General features: G+C 50.9%; 6 protein-coding genes across 6 annotated transcripts; 1 reads left to right on the top strand and 5 right to left on the bottom strand.

Annotated features, from left to right (window-relative positions):
• Positions 1–904: 904 nt before the first annotated feature.
• On the bottom strand, positions 905–2,210 carry PV09_00392 (uncharacterized protein). The gene is made up of 2 exons (XM_016353128.1): positions 1,475–2,210; positions 905–1,419 (listed from the first exon to the last, which is right to left on the bottom strand). Exons 1-2 carry the CDS (start codon positions 2,141–2,143, stop codon positions 1,063–1,065), a joined length of 1,026 nt encoding a protein of 341 aa, XP_016219385.1. The 5' UTR covers positions 2,144–2,210; the 3' UTR covers positions 905–1,062.
• Positions 2,211–2,259: 49 nt separating this feature from the next.
• On the bottom strand, positions 2,260–4,693 carry PV09_00391 (uncharacterized protein). Its single transcript, XM_016353127.1, has 5 exons — positions 4,085–4,693; positions 3,960–4,035; positions 3,667–3,906; positions 2,821–3,600; positions 2,260–2,769 (listed from the first exon to the last, which is right to left on the bottom strand). The coding sequence occupies exons 1-5, from the start codon at positions 4,150–4,152 to the stop codon at positions 2,692–2,694; spliced, it is 1,242 nt and encodes a 413-aa protein (XP_016219384.1). The 5' UTR covers positions 4,153–4,693; the 3' UTR covers positions 2,260–2,691.
• Positions 4,694–5,812: 1,119 nt separating this feature from the next.
• PV09_00390 (uncharacterized protein) lies at positions 5,813–7,274 on the bottom strand. Its single transcript, XM_016353126.1, has 2 exons — positions 6,284–7,274; positions 5,813–6,162 (listed from the first exon to the last, which is right to left on the bottom strand). Exons 1-2 carry the CDS (start codon positions 7,066–7,068, stop codon positions 5,934–5,936), a joined length of 1,014 nt encoding a protein of 337 aa, XP_016219383.1. The 5' UTR covers positions 7,069–7,274; the 3' UTR covers positions 5,813–5,933.
• Positions 7,275–7,844: 570 nt separating this feature from the next.
• PV09_00389 (uncharacterized protein) lies at positions 7,845–10,594 on the top strand. Its single transcript, XM_016353125.1, has 4 exons — positions 7,845–8,003; positions 8,263–8,908; positions 8,967–9,767; positions 9,850–10,594. The coding sequence occupies exons 1-4, from the start codon at positions 7,994–7,996 to the stop codon at positions 10,355–10,357; spliced, it is 1,965 nt and encodes a 654-aa protein (XP_016219382.1). The 5' UTR covers positions 7,845–7,993; the 3' UTR covers positions 10,358–10,594.
• PV09_00388 (uncharacterized protein) lies at positions 10,324–11,939 on the bottom strand. Its single transcript, XM_016353124.1, has 2 exons — positions 11,821–11,939; positions 10,324–11,737 (listed from the first exon to the last, which is right to left on the bottom strand). Exons 1-2 carry the CDS (start codon positions 11,890–11,892, stop codon positions 10,619–10,621), a joined length of 1,191 nt encoding a protein of 396 aa, XP_016219381.1. The 5' UTR covers positions 11,893–11,939; the 3' UTR covers positions 10,324–10,618.
• Positions 11,940–12,082: 143 nt separating this feature from the next.
• Positions 12,083–13,322, bottom strand: PV09_00387 (uncharacterized protein). Its single transcript, XM_016353123.1, has 3 exons — positions 13,089–13,322; positions 12,487–12,995; positions 12,083–12,431 (listed from the first exon to the last, which is right to left on the bottom strand). Exons 1-3 carry the CDS (start codon positions 13,119–13,121, stop codon positions 12,281–12,283), a joined length of 693 nt encoding a protein of 230 aa, XP_016219380.1. The 5' UTR covers positions 13,122–13,322; the 3' UTR covers positions 12,083–12,280.
• Between the last annotated feature and the right edge of the window lie 85 nt (positions 13,323–13,407).

Below are 13,407 nucleotides of genomic sequence, written 5' to 3'. Positions count from 1 at the left end.
TTATCGGAAATGATCTGTTTTGCCGCGAGCAACTTAAGAGCTGGAAGACTTGATAGTGAGCGTTAAATTGCCCGGACCAGAACGCAAAGTCAAAGACTAAATCTTTGATGTACATCGAGAAACGAAGGGCTTAGATTCGGATACGCGAGACACGATCCTGCGTCAACCCTCCATCTTGTTTTCTATCTTCGGTTAGGCGTACGAAGTCGTCCATGTCGGGCCGTTGCCTTAATGGCAGCCTTTCTGCAGCCTTTGAGAGGCAACATAACGTTCGGAAATATAGCATCGTTCCTGTCATTGGCTGCGCAGATTTCGGATCTTTCTTCTGACGTCCTCTCCCGTCCGGTTACCTCGTTACTAGACGAACAGGAGAGTTGTATCTTACGGCAAGTCACCCGAGAGCCTGCATTATGCACAACTTCGTACGATATTCATTTCGGTACCAGCTCGGTTGTCTCACCGCCAGCCGAGATCTTCGATGACAGTGCGTTTCAGCAATCCTTTGGCGGACCCTTGTTCACACATCCCGGCTGCCCGTCTGTGAAAGCGGGCAAAATATGGCACGACTGCATCCCGAAGTCAATCCACCACTGAGCTGAAGAAGCGGCACGGCGATGTAGTCCAGCACTGTGGCAGTTAAACACGGGTAAAACTTATGGCCTCCCCGGAGATGCGAGCAGTTGCTCACACCGACTGCGATCCAATAGCAGACGTGGAGCTGAAAGCACCGCCCTGTGTTCAGTCTTGAACCCAAGGTCAGAAGCCTGGTTAACTCCACCAGGAGCTGCTCGGTAATTGCGACGACGTTAAGATCGCACGCAAAATTACGATCGCAAGATTATTCTCGTCTAAAAAATCGGAGCTATCACTTCTCGAAACGACTGGCAGAGTGGAGTGACGAAGCTCTGTAGAGAATAGATTTTCATTTTGCGACAGATTATTCCAATTGATACAGTATGGCTAGAACACCATGCATTCCTTGTCGTCAACAACCATCAAAATCTCGCGCCTCACGCCTTGTCTGCTAAATATCATCCATATTGTATGAAATTATCTTTCCCCCTATTTCTTCCTCTGTTGCATCCCCAGAATCTGAACCAGTCTGACAAAAATGTTGATGAAATCCAATTCTAGGTGAATGCTCTCGTTTACTGCATCCCGTTTGAGCAATCCACGCTCCGCTAGTCTGGCTCGATGCAGAATACGCTGCACATCATAAAGGGTAAACCCGCCAAAGACAGCAAGACCACCATAGAGCCAGAGATTTTCAGTAAATGCAAGGGTTCTGACGGCCGTAACAGGCAAAACGAGGGGGGCGAGGCCGCTCAAAGCAACGATGGCTACGCCACCAAGGAGCGGCGCACCAAGGTAAAGGTACTTCTCTTGCTTCGCAGTAGCCCCAACAAAGGCAATGGAGCCCTGGAACTATGGTTAGCGCTGGTCAAACTCGCGATAGTCCGACGAAACCACTTACCATCATGCCAACCGTGTACAAACCAGCGCGAGCCAGTAGGGCCGGTTGTAGAAACAACAGTGGGGACAACAAGGCCGCTTGAGTGAGATTGAAGGCACCCCACAATGCGTACTTTTGCACGTAGTTGTCCGGATTCGTCGCCATTGTCGCGTACATTGTGCCAATAGATCCTACAAGGCCTACACCAAAGACAAGCCATGGGTTGGCTGCCATCAACCTGTAGCTCCATCCATTGGCATGCAATTGTCTAGCTGCAATGGCAATGATGCCGAGCCCCAAACCGGTGTGCATGAATGTCTCATTAAGGTATTTGCGCTCGAAGGGAGGCATTCCACCATCTTCTCGAGTTTCGCGATTGAAAATCAGGTTGATCGCGAGTAAGGTGCCGCCGAATATTCCTGCGCCGTAGAGCAAGCGCTGTCGGATGTCACCGGTAGCCGTGGGATTTATCGACGCCTGCGGTGTGTAATGTCTTCTAAATGTCGCCTGAAATACATTTCTAGATCTGGACAAAAGCGCAGGTTGTGTGCTGATCGTGCTTTTGAGGAAGTTCGGCTGCTGCTTCAGTGGCGTGCTGTGAAAGAAGCGAATGGAAGTAGATTGTGATGCCTTTGGCACCTGCTTGATAGTCGCTGTGATGGCAAATGGTCGCCGTAACATGAAAGCCATTTTGCCTCAATGCTCAAGTGCAATCTCGTGGCACTGGTGTTGATGGAGAACACGAAGTACAAAAGCAGAGCAACTGTATTAGGTAGCTGCTTCATGAGCGCTATATGACGTTGCTAGCCGAAAGTCACGTGATTCGCTGCTGAGGCAAACCGCCGACAGCACTTTCTAGAAACTGCAAGTTTATCGCCTCCAAGACATGACAACTTCAAGCCCTATCACGCTGCCAGCGCAAGAATTTCGATTAGATATTCACCAGAATTTTTGCATATTTGGCATCATTTGAACGTAAACATAAGCCTAGCTCAGGTTATGTGACACCCATCATTCATAATACTTGCACTGTACATCGCGATTTGAACATAGCACCATCACGAACAGGACCCTCATTCCTTCTTCGTCACTTTGTACTATTGTAGTTTCAAATCTGTACAATGACCTAAAATGCGTTGCTGAGTTTAACACTTCTTCCCCTGAATGTTACGGTATGCTGGTCTCAAGCGAGTGGGTATCTTTTTGATGAATAGAACGTCCTTTTCGGTCCTAGGAACTTAACCACAAGGAGAACTTCGTGAATCGATGGGCTGAGGAAACAGTCCGTTCTTTATCAGATCACTAAGGTCCCAGCCCTGCTGAAATATTAGCTTCTATCCCAGTTTCCAGCGTCAGTAACTACTTGCGGGAGCTCCTTGTTCGGTTTTCCAACACCAGAAAATCCAGCCAGCAGCGCTCTCGTATGCCTGAATTTGAGCATCGATAAAGGTGCGCATGTTAGATTTTTGATCGTCCGGAAGCTGGGCAACGGAGCCGCTGGTAAGGCCTGCGCAACTCCCAATCGCACCAGAGCCGCCGAAGGAACCGTCGTAGCGGGCGCCTTTGCCATATCCGTTAAGATATCGAGCACAATCGGTCATCGCGCCGCACCACTCGCCTGAAATTGTCCACTTCCCAGTAACAGCTGTCATTTGGTTGCCAAATGCGCACACCGAGCCAATATGCTCACTGGGGCTCAGTGCTAGAAACTCGTTGGTGAACACTTCATAGTGGTGAGTGTCGAGAATGATATTGTACTCTCCCTGGCCAAAGCTGTTCCAAGTTGACAGAGGCGATTGATAGGCGTCATGCTCGCCAATGGCGACACCTGAATCTTTTAGGTTCCCCCAGCCGTTGTTATAGAACGATTTAATTGTGTCCAGAGGAACTGCTGGTGGTAATGGCTCATTCAGAAGTTCGATAGATGCAACTGCGGGATGACTAGCATGGTCGTCACGAATCTTGTTCAACACGTTCAGCGTTTGTTGAACTGTGTCGCCTTGACCCCAGCCCACACTTCCGTATCTGCCGGAATTATCGTATCCATTTTGCGAACCAGGAGCGCCATGAAGGTCAATCATTACTTTAAGACCAGCAGCCTCAGCCCAGTCTAAGGCTTGACCAAGAACTTCATATGCACCTTGCACCTAGAATATGTGCCGTCAATGAAGGAGACTTATAGATAAAATGGATTTGAGCAAATGATGACTCACATAAGGATCACCTGGGTTAGGAATAACACTCCAGTACCCGATAGGAATGCGGACATGATTCAATCCTGCCGCTGCAATGTCATTGAAGTCGCTTTGCGTAATCCAGGTTTTCCAGTGGTTTGAGAGTCGATTATATGCTTCTTGAGGTCCCAGAGTCTCGCAGAAAGTCCATTCATCCACCGCTGCTCCATTGAGGGCATCAAAAAGCGAGGGTGTGATCCATGATTCCAGTACAAGCCACTAGTGGCGACTTAGTGTTGAATGAACAAACTTGCAAGTCTAAGGATGCATACTCCTCCGAGATTCACACCTCGCACTTTCTCGCTTCCATATGGAAACTTGAGGCCGCTCTGCCGCGTTCCGAATTGTCTGCGACTTGAGATCAGCAGATATACGCGCATGTACAGATTTAACCAACCTTGAAGGCACCGCAGTTGCAAGACTGAGTGGCGCGGCCAAAGCCGCGACGACAATCGAGAGAAACATACTTGGACAGTCCGGCGAACGACTAAGGTACAGCTGAGTAAGGTCGAGCTTAGTAGTTGATTTGAACGATTCGAGACTAGGCGGGTTTATACGAGGTTTATGAAGTAAATCAAGTTTAGCTCCAAATCATGAAGGGCCCGGAAATGACGACTTGAACTAAACATTACTCAGATATGCTAATTCTGCAGGCGCTCCAAAGAAGCGAGAGTGATTTGTATCCTAGGATCAGCAAGCCACGCCCGCAATTCCTCTGCAAAGACCGAAGGCGTATCATTGCCATAATCAGCATGAAAATGCTAAGACAACTCCGCACCTGAATTGTCCTTGCCGCCTGATGGTAGCTTGGGGACAATGACCTATTAGAAACAGAGACTCTCACGTCATTTGAAGTCAATCTTGCCCGTTAGAAGTCATCGTAACAAGCGTACCTGCAGGGAGAAGGTTCAGGTACACCAAGTTTTGAAGTGATAGGATCCATTGGCTAGATCTACAGAACTTGCTTGCAACCTGCCAAAGAAAAGCCGAGCGAGTCAACAGTTGGTGTGATTGCAGTGGACAGTTCATATGCGAGAAGAAGCGGGCCTCTTCCTCAGACGAGCACGATTGACGCTGAGCCCTTTCGGGAACGTTGATGATTGGCTGGTTTGCAGATCGTTGCTCTAAACCTTGTACCGTACTTGTACCAAAACAGCAATGACCATCCCACCAGATTGATCTTCGACTGGCTCGAAAAAATCCTAAAGGATGCCAACGTCATTTGGACTTTTTAACAAACTTTTACGCTTTCGTTGATGTAGATATTAGCTGCACATGACGAATGCAACACTGGTCTCGGAGATGCGACGCGCTACTGCCGGAGCAGCTAAAGAAATTTCACACAGCCAATACCGTTGCTATTCATGACACGTTGCGCATCCTTCTCTGACCGAGTTCCTTCTAGAACGGCCGAGGGGATTGCTTACATCTAGAACTCTCGTTTGCGCAGCAGCTGCATGAGGGGATCACGCAGTGGAGACCTTTCGCAGGTTGCTTCTTCCGGAGCCTTATGATCAAATCAGTCGACCACCTGACCATTCTAACGATGTAATCGTGCAGTCAATGCGATGAGAGGAGAAAGCTGACCTGCCGGATTTGATGCCGTCCGCAGCTGGGCAACCGGAGCAACCGACAATGAACACCTCAGCCGCAAGTGAAATGGGCCCGAAAATTCGCAAAACAGATAGTCCCGATCAATTTCTCACGAGTGACGCCATGGCGGCTAAGAAACTCTAGTTGCTTCGATTCCAACTCGCACGACGACAGCTTCGAAGTATGCGAGGTGCTTTTATATATGGTCGCTCATGTGGAGTGCATAAGAGAGTTGGGCGGGCGTAGCCTCGTTTGGGGCGGACAATGCCTGGGCAGCTGTAGCTTCTCGCGTCCTACGAACCAGGCGCACACTGTTAATCCTTGCAAAGCCCCCGTTGTGTGACATAATTGGTTTCTACAAGACGATGGACATAACGTGAACTCCCTGCAACAGCTGATAGTTTAGCCTTGCCCCTTTAACACCAGCCAGTCTCTCCAGGCTTCCCTGAACGAAAGAATGCGCGTACGTTCATGCCACTGCTCATATTGTGGACACAATTTATTGCTGAAGATATGCGTATATTACAAGGGTTATGTTGTCGAATGCCAAATAAAGAATATGAAAAAGCGCCCAAGAACAAACAGTCGCAATAGGAGTGGTTTAAGTCTTGAGTGATAGGCTGTCAGGATTAGATATAGCCGTTTTCCAGAAATTATATCCACGTTGTTTCGCCAATAAGTGCCATGTAGTCTAGTGCGTTGAGTCCGTCTAAAACATGGAGAAGGTTTACATCCGTGATGGGCTCGTGGATTTTGCTCGCCACAAGTCGGAGAGGCAGGCGCACTGCAGGTCCGCCATATCGATGGAAATCATTGATTTCGCGTGGTACGTTTGTATCAATATCGCTCCAATGATACTTTTCTTTTGCGTACCGTTCGCATCTGAAAGCCAAGTTAGCTGCTGTTGGTAGACATTGGAATGCAGGTGGTGGAGTTGCCCTCGTATTCGGAGCATTGTCCAAGTGCTTGGATTGGTCGTCCGTCCTTTCGCCGGGTAACATACACATCTCGATGTTCCTCATTCCACCAGTCTGGCATGAATTTGGTCTTAATGTCATCATCTAGAGTTTTGCTCAGAAACTGCTGCAGCCCTTCAAATGAGTAGCCGTCGAGCCAGCGGAAGAAAGCCTGGAGATCGAAGAAAGAGGGGTTGTAGTTTCGTTTTGCCTCGTCCAGCAAGCGGTACGCATCAATGACAAGCTTGTACGTAAGTTCTTCGTTCTGATGCTGAACTAGGATGTTGTGAAATGACGCGACGGGACCACTGGGCATTTCCCACTGATAGTTTGTCATGCGTGCTGGCATCACTTGAACAGGTCTTTGGGTAGAACGGTCGATAGAGATACCACATATCTTCTTGTGTCGCGACCAATCGTTCCGCTGGCATTCCTTGCTGCAGTACAACATGAACGGATTGCTAAATTTGCATCGGGAGCAAACTTTGAACTTCTCCGTGAAACCTGCTTGGGGTCGCCGACAAAATGTGCATCCAATAACAAACTGGGCTTCTGTGGCCTCACTTGGTTCACGATCCTTGTTATGATCAGATCCAAGTGGCAGGCCAAGAGTACCCAGGTTTTTCACCGCGGTTGAGCTTCTCATTGCCGCAGGCTCCTCTAGATGGTTTTCGCCGTCGCCTACAGCTGATGGTTCGCTCGGAACGCGACGTGGACCGTCAATGGAGGACGCCTCCGCTGCATTTGCATGGCTGGTGATGCGAACGAAGCCCTCAGAAGGAGGGGGATCTGGGTCAAATGTGAGGTCTTCTTCAGTCATGGGTCTGCTCATACCGTTTATCAATGCAGATTCAGAACTCTGAAGACTCGGCAAACAACAGATCACGATGCGCTCTGGGCAAGAGAATCTGACAGAGAACACACAAAGGCGAGAAGCACAACAATATGTCGTGAACGACGGCAGGTAAGAACGGCACGGACCTGAGCATCATTTATCTCTTCCCTCTCTCTCCCTCTCTCTACGTCCAAGATTGGGCTCGACACCGTTTTGGTTCTGGGCAGTGCATTTCTGGCGAAATGACGGTCCAGAAACATCTTGGAAGTAGCAGAAACCTCTTGAGGCTTGGAAGATGCATAGAAGAGACGATGACACCACACGCCTCCAGGGGAGCTAAATGAGTACGTCAAAGGCATTGGCATCCCCCCCTTTCCAACGAAAGATCTCTGGTCGACATCCCTTGAGGACTTTAAACAAGTGGCCCACAGCAAGCGGTGCACAGCCTCTGCGCATGTCCGGTTGCTGATTCAGTGAAGCGGGCGTGAAATTGCCGATGCGTAATTGCAGAGACAGCATGGAACGTTTATATCTGTTTCACCCCTGTAATCGAACAGTGGATGCTTGTCATGCCTGACAAGCCAGAGACGTGTTGTTCGGCATTGACGCAGGCATCGATTTGCCGATGCCGGCCCCGAACGTCGATGGGAGCCGCCCGCTCTTTGTCCGGCCTCCCCGCGCGCGCTCAGGTGGGGTCCCCCTTTCGCGACAGCAGGGTGGCGCTGAATTTCGCGGGGCTGGTTGGTTGAGCAGATCTCCCGACCGAGGCACTTTGCACCTTGACGGCCCTGCTAGCTGAGTAGCTGTATCTGACCGTCTCGTTCAGGCGGTACTTGTCTTTCTTGTTTTGCGTGTCTCTCGTTGGCATTCTCTCTCTGCAAATCGGAAACTTGGATAGCGATCATTTGCGATCACTAGGACGATGCCAATCCGTAAGTGCCCCTTCCCACACGCCCGCGCATTCCCTCCTACGCAGCACATCTCAAAGCCAGGAGCGGCAGACTATTGGTCCCTCTCGTTTCTCACTACCGAGGCGGCTTCGCTGCATAACCCACGCCTTGGAACAAAAGTTTGCTTCCAGGTGAAGTGAACCAAAACATGCATACGTACATCGACGTTCGATTGAGCTGAGCGCCCTCTCTCCTTGATGCAATTTGGAAATCCAGCCATGCTGACCCGTCTGCCGCACAGCCATTATACCAACCATTGCTGGCGCAGCAGCCGTTGCCGCGTACCTTGACGGCAAGTATCAAATTCGCCAGGATGTCCGTAGTATCTTAGGCCAGAAGGCCGCTGAGCGGCACCTCATCGACCTGCAAAAGAAGGATCGCATGTGCTTGTGGTATGCCTTCGAAGAAAAAGTCAATCAGATGCCTGCAAACGATGAATGCATTTGGTCACGGGAGGGCTGCTACACCTGGAGAGAGACGTACGACCAAGCCTGCAGATATGGAGCCTTCCTCCAATCACAGGGGGTACAGCCAAGGGAGCTTGTTGCGACTATTCTCACGAACACGCCCGTAATGGCGTTCCATTGGGTTGGATGCTGGAGCATAGGATGCGCTCCTGCGTTGATTAACTACCACCTTACCGGTGATGCTTTGGTGCACTGCATCAAGGTCAGCGGCGCTAAGATCGTCGTCGTAGACTGGGACCCCGAGGTTTGCCAGCGAGTTGAAGAGATGAGATCGATCGTGGAAGGGGAGCTTGGTCTCAAGATCATTATTCTGGACGAAGCAACAAGGGCATCTATAAATGCTCTGCCTGCGCGGCGACCAGACGATAAGCTGCGTCAAGGAATGACAGCAGATTATCCAATGTGCCTGCTCTACACGAGGTAAGGCGTCAAACCCTTTCCCCTCCTTGTTTACATGACTCAAAGAATTCTTGCACAGTGGATCGACAGGGCATCCCAAGGCTGTTGCTTTCGGCATGGGTCGGGGATCATTATTAGGCGGCAACAGAATAAGGGCTATCGGCATAAACCCAGGTCCGAACGGAGACAGATATTATATCTGTATGCCTCTGTATCACGGTACAGGTGGTGTGGCTATGGTTTCATCACTTATGGCGGGCGTGACTGTATGCATGGGCAAAAAGTTCAGCACAAGTAAATTCTGGGACGAGATTCGGGACAGCAATGCAACCGCGTTTGTCTACGTTGGTGAGACAGCGAGGTACCTGCTTGCCGCACCACCAAGTCCACGAGACAAGGACCATAAAGTACGGGTCATGTTTGGCAATGGTATGAGGCCTGAGGTCTGGGTTCGCTTCCGAGAGCGATTCGGTATTGATACCATTGCCGAATTCTTCAACAGCACAGAAGGTGTCTTTTCATTACTGAACATTTCCAGAGGCCCGTTTACAGATGCCTGCGTAGGCCAACACGGAGGTATCCTTAGATTCTTACTTCGGAACTTCTACGTAGCTGCAGAGATCGACCATGAAACCGGTGATCTATGGCGAGACCCAAAGACAGGTTTTGGCAAGCGAAAGTCTCTTGAAGAGGGAGGAGAGATGCTTGTTGGGGTTCCGAACGAGCAGGCCTTCGCTGGTTACTGGAAGAATAAGGACGCAACGGACAAGAAGTTTGCCAAGGATCTGTTCAAGAAGGGAGATCTTTGGTATCGAAGTGGTGATGCGCTAAGAAGAGATAAGGACGGAAGGTGGTATTTTATGGACAGACTTGGTGATACGTAAGTCCTCTAACCTCTGGACCCTCAAACCTGCAACGCTGGTACCCTGCGCAGTCTTAGCCGATGCTAACATACAAAAAAGATACCGATGGAAATCGGAAAATGTCGCGACGGCAGATGTGTCTGAGCGCCTAGGCTATTCTCCGGGCATGGTGGAAGCGATCGTCTACGGCGTTCTTGTTCCCGGACACGACGGCAGGGCCGGCACAGCCGCGATAAGCCTGACGCCGGAGACCAAGCCGGACGCTGCGTATTTCAAGCAGCTGCTCAAGTACTCGCTCGAGCACCTACCGAGATACGCCGTTCCCGTGTTCATTCGGCTCCAACCCGGCGGCTCAACGGCCATGCACAACCAGAAGCAAAACAAGGTTCCTCTAAAGAAGGATGGTATCGACTTGGACGCAATCTATGGAAAAGGCAAGGACTTCAAGGATGCGCTAGCTGAGGGTCGCGACTTAATGTATTGGTGGCCAGCAGGCGTAGGCCACATGCCCAGTTCCGGTGGTGATCCCGACGCGTATGTCCCTTTTGAGAGAAAGGACTGGGAGGCGCTTAAGGCGAAGCACAAGGAGAACGTTGCTAGATTATAGATCGGTGGATTGTATCTCAGTATGTTTAGAAGAGCCAAGCTCTAGTTTTCAGTTATGTGTACTGTACGTAACACGCAGATGGCGGAGCGGTCGACTCAAATAGAGGCCGATTTTCCTTCACAAGGACAGGACACAGCTATTTTTGTGTTCATTTGACAACGTTCTCGACGATTAAAGGACGAATTCTCGCTTTCGAAGGTATAGGGCAGAGTAAACATGGCTGCCGGGCTGAGCGGCTGGAATGTTGGTACGTCCCAGTCGCTACAGGGCGACGGTCTCGAAATCACCACTCTCGCTCTTATCATCTTCAACAGTAGCTCTTTTATTGCCATCGCCCGATGCAGGAGAGGCTTTTCTCTCTGGGCCGCTTGGTCCGGCACCCTCTTCCTCCTCCTCGCTACTTTCACTCCGTTTCGCCCCTTCGCCCATTTCCTTCTGGAGCGCCTGGCTCGTTCGATCTACCATCGTCGTGCTACCACTTGCCTGTCCGTCCGTCTTCGGTGGCGGGGTCGGCGGCTCGTCGCTTGCTCTCGGCCTGCCGTCTTGCGTCTCATCCTTACGATCCTTGGTGGGTCTCTCCGGCGTAGGCGGCGTGACTTGCGTCGTCGGTGGTGGGCTGCGCATAGGATGATCTGCGGGCGTCTGCTGCTGTGCCTGCACAACGCTGGGTCCGACTTGTCGCAGTCTAGGATCCGCGTTCAGGTAATAGCCTCGCACACCCACGAGTCTGCCTTCTCTCTCACAGCCCTTGACCCAGTCCGGCACCACGACGGGGATGTTCATTTCTACGGCTTTTTCCCAAGCCTGTCCCCTTCCCTCCGTACATACAAAGTGAGTGGTGTCGATCCTCACGGTATCGATCAGCTTCGCACCGATCTTCTCGATCGTTTGCGTTAGAGATTCCCTGAGCGCTGCAGGCATAATGCCCGGCGTCACGGTGATGCCATGGAGTTCTGTCATCTTGTGCGTGCGCACAACCAGCTTCTCAGAACTGTATGTACCCGCGCTAGTCTTGAGCACCAGGTGGAACGTGTACTCCGTGTCTATGGCCAATCCGCTGATCTTGGTGCTTGTAATCTCACTAGGTCGAGGTATCGAGCCTGCCTTGGTACCATTACGGTATAGACTCAAGCTGCGCAATTCTGCAGTGGCAAGCTCGATTGGATCCCATTCGAGAACGACAGAGGTCTGTGTTGCATTTCTGCAGCGGAGAACGGGCGGCGAGGGTGAGTGCACGCCGAAGGTCTGAAAGATAGTCGATTGGAGCGAATGGAAGGCTTTCTGTGCGGCGGCCTCTGACGCATGGTTCCGCGCTACGGTGATATCTACTATGGAACCTGAAGATATGTCTGGAGGGAGCAAAATGGAGGGAAACTCGATCTGTAAACGAACACGATGAGGTTAGTGGAGGCTCCAGCCGCGAGAATGCGCCGTGACATATTGCAGGAGCGAGGGAGCCTTACGATTCTCTTGTCCTCCGTCAAGAGGACGGCCATACCGGCGTCGACTTTGCCGACGGTTAGTGAGACTAGCATTTTGCTCGCTGGTGTCTGAGGATGTGATGATATTTGGCGATCTGGACAGTTGTGTGAAGCTCACCAGTCCTGGGTGTTTGGCAGGGGTCGGCCGAAGCGCCTCAGCCTTGCGGACAGGTCCCATGAAATGTTTCCACGGATGCGCTGCGAGCTTTTAACAAAGCTCAAAAAGTATATATGGACAATGTAATTGGGTCATAAATTTTCGCTAATATAGATTGCTCGATATCTATTTGCCCTCTGTACTGTACACAGTGCTACAAATGCGACCGACATGAAAAGGAGACTACACTTGTCTGACACAGCGCTCGAAGAAACCGAATCCTAGCGCAATTGAATGCCTTTCCCACGAAGCTCTAAGAAATTCCTCTGTCTTCTTATAGACCACTCAATCGCGGAATTTTCGATTCTTGTTTTCGCCAAAGAGCGTTGATCTGATGCTGGGTAGGGCCTCCGATTCAAGAAGTCGTAGACGTTCTTCGAACGTGTTATTGACATCAATTTTGCCCCCACCACTGACAACGGACACACCGCCAGCCCTAAGGACGATGTTAGCATAACGTAGGTTACGTCTTTATTGGAAGGAAGACACACGAATCCACTGGCTGCGGATTGGCCTCATCCAGCTCCAACTTGCTCTCCTTGCCAACTTCCTTCTTGTACTCGGCTTCAGCTTCTTTCATAGCCTCCTTCACCAGATCATAGTCCTCCTTCCTCGCCCGAACGAGTAGGTTTGGCTCGTTCAGCGCGTACATTCCCTCCAGGATCAAGCCCTTGAGAATTGTCTTGTACTTCTTCTTATCTTTGGTGGCGTCTTTCAGCTTGACACTGGCCTGCTCAAACAGGTCGTCCAGAACTTCCTGGCGAGCGCCAAGGATGCGTAATCGACTCTTGTTAGCGACCGTGGAACGCGTGATCTGCTGTGACATGGAAGCCTGCTTGAACTTTTTCTCGTACGCAGCATCGATGCTGGCCGTCTCTTGGCGGACGAGCTTGGACTTCTCAATGGCGAATTCCTCGTCGGCCTTCATCTCGATCTCCTTTGCCTTCTCTTGTGCTTCCTGGCGAATGAAAGCCGTCATCTTCTTCAACTCGCCGGCGACCTGTCGAATGCTAGGTTAGCCATCACTCCTGTCTGCTTCGAACTCGCTGTCCCATGATGCTGCCTGTGAAGGTGTAGATAGCTAGGCACGGACCTGGTCGTCGGACATTGCGTGTATTTGCGACATGTTGCAGACTCGTACGGGGCTCTGTCCTGGCTCAGAATTGTCAATCGAGGCGTGCAACAAGCGTGTCTGGCGCAATGCGGAGAGGGTTGTGGTGGTGGGGGATGTGGTTTTGAAGCAGGTCTAGAGTGGGTGCTAGTTCTACGGGCCTCGAAGCTCTGACCGAGATGAGCGATAACTGGGTGACTTGGGCCATGCGCAGCAGCTGGAGCCGTCCCAAGCATGCACGCCAGAAGCAGTTTAGCGCAAGCCCTCCTTGGACCTTGCCCTGATCAGTTGACGTGATTAG

The sequence above is a fragment of the Verruconis gallopava genome (assembly GCF_000836295.1).
Source record: "Verruconis gallopava strain CBS 43764 unplaced genomic scaffold supercont1.1, whole genome shotgun sequence".
In the NCBI taxonomy this organism is placed as follows: Eukaryota; Fungi; Ascomycota; class Dothideomycetes; order Venturiales; family Sympoventuriaceae; genus Verruconis; species Verruconis gallopava.
This window is presented reverse-complemented; position numbering and strand designations above follow the sequence as displayed.

Excerpts from the sequence above, each read along its gene's own strand:
- PV09_00392 (XM_016353128.1), bottom strand. The coding sequence starts at position 2,143 with ATGGCTTTCATGTTACGGCGACCATTTGCCATCACAGCGACTATCAAG. Across the intron at positions 1,420-1,474 it reads TGTACACGGTTGGCATGATG|GGCTCCATTGCCTTTGTTGG; the intron begins GTAAGTGGTTTC and ends CCATAGTTCCAG.
- PV09_00391 (XM_016353127.1), bottom strand. The coding sequence starts at position 4,152 with ATGTTTCTCTCGATTGTCGTCGCGGCTTTGGCCGCGCCACTCAGTCTT. Across the intron at positions 3,907-3,959 it reads GAGGTGTGAATCTCGGAGGA|TGGCTTGTACTGGAATCATG; the intron begins GTATGCATCCTT and ends AGTCGCCACTAG. Across the intron at positions 3,601-3,666 it reads CTAACCCAGGTGATCCTTAT|GTGCAAGGTGCATATGAAGT; the intron begins GTGAGTCATCAT and ends CACATATTCTAG.
- PV09_00390 (XM_016353126.1), bottom strand. The coding sequence starts at position 7,068 with ATGAGCAGACCCATGACTGAAGAAGACCTCACATTTGACCCAGATCCC. Across the intron at positions 6,163-6,283 it reads AATGAGGAACATCGAGATGT|ATGCGAACGGTACGCAAAAG; the intron begins GTATGTTACCCG and ends CTTGGCTTTCAG.
- PV09_00389 (XM_016353125.1), top strand. Across the intron at positions 8,909-8,966 it reads ATGTGCCTGCTCTACACGAG|TGGATCGACAGGGCATCCCA; the intron begins GTAAGGCGTCAA and ends ATTCTTGCACAG. Across the intron at positions 9,768-9,849 it reads ATGGACAGACTTGGTGATAC|ATACCGATGGAAATCGGAAA; the intron begins GTAAGTCCTCTA and ends CATACAAAAAAG.
- PV09_00388 (XM_016353124.1), bottom strand. The coding sequence starts at position 11,892 with ATGCTAGTCTCACTAACCGTCGGCAAAGTCGACGCCGGTATGGCCGTC. Across the intron at positions 11,738-11,820 it reads TGACGGAGGACAAGAGAATC|ATCGAGTTTCCCTCCATTTT; the intron begins GTAAGGCTCCCT and ends GTTCGTTTACAG.
- PV09_00387 (XM_016353123.1), bottom strand. The coding sequence starts at position 13,121 with ATGTCGCAAATACACGCAATGTCCGACGACCAG. Across the intron at positions 12,996-13,088 it reads ACGCAATGTCCGACGACCAG|GTCGCCGGCGAGTTGAAGAA; the intron begins GTCCGTGCCTAG and ends AGCATTCGACAG. Across the intron at positions 12,432-12,486 it reads AATCCGCAGCCAGTGGATTC|GGCTGGCGGTGTGTCCGTTG; the intron begins GTGTGTCTTCCT and ends CATCGTCCTTAG.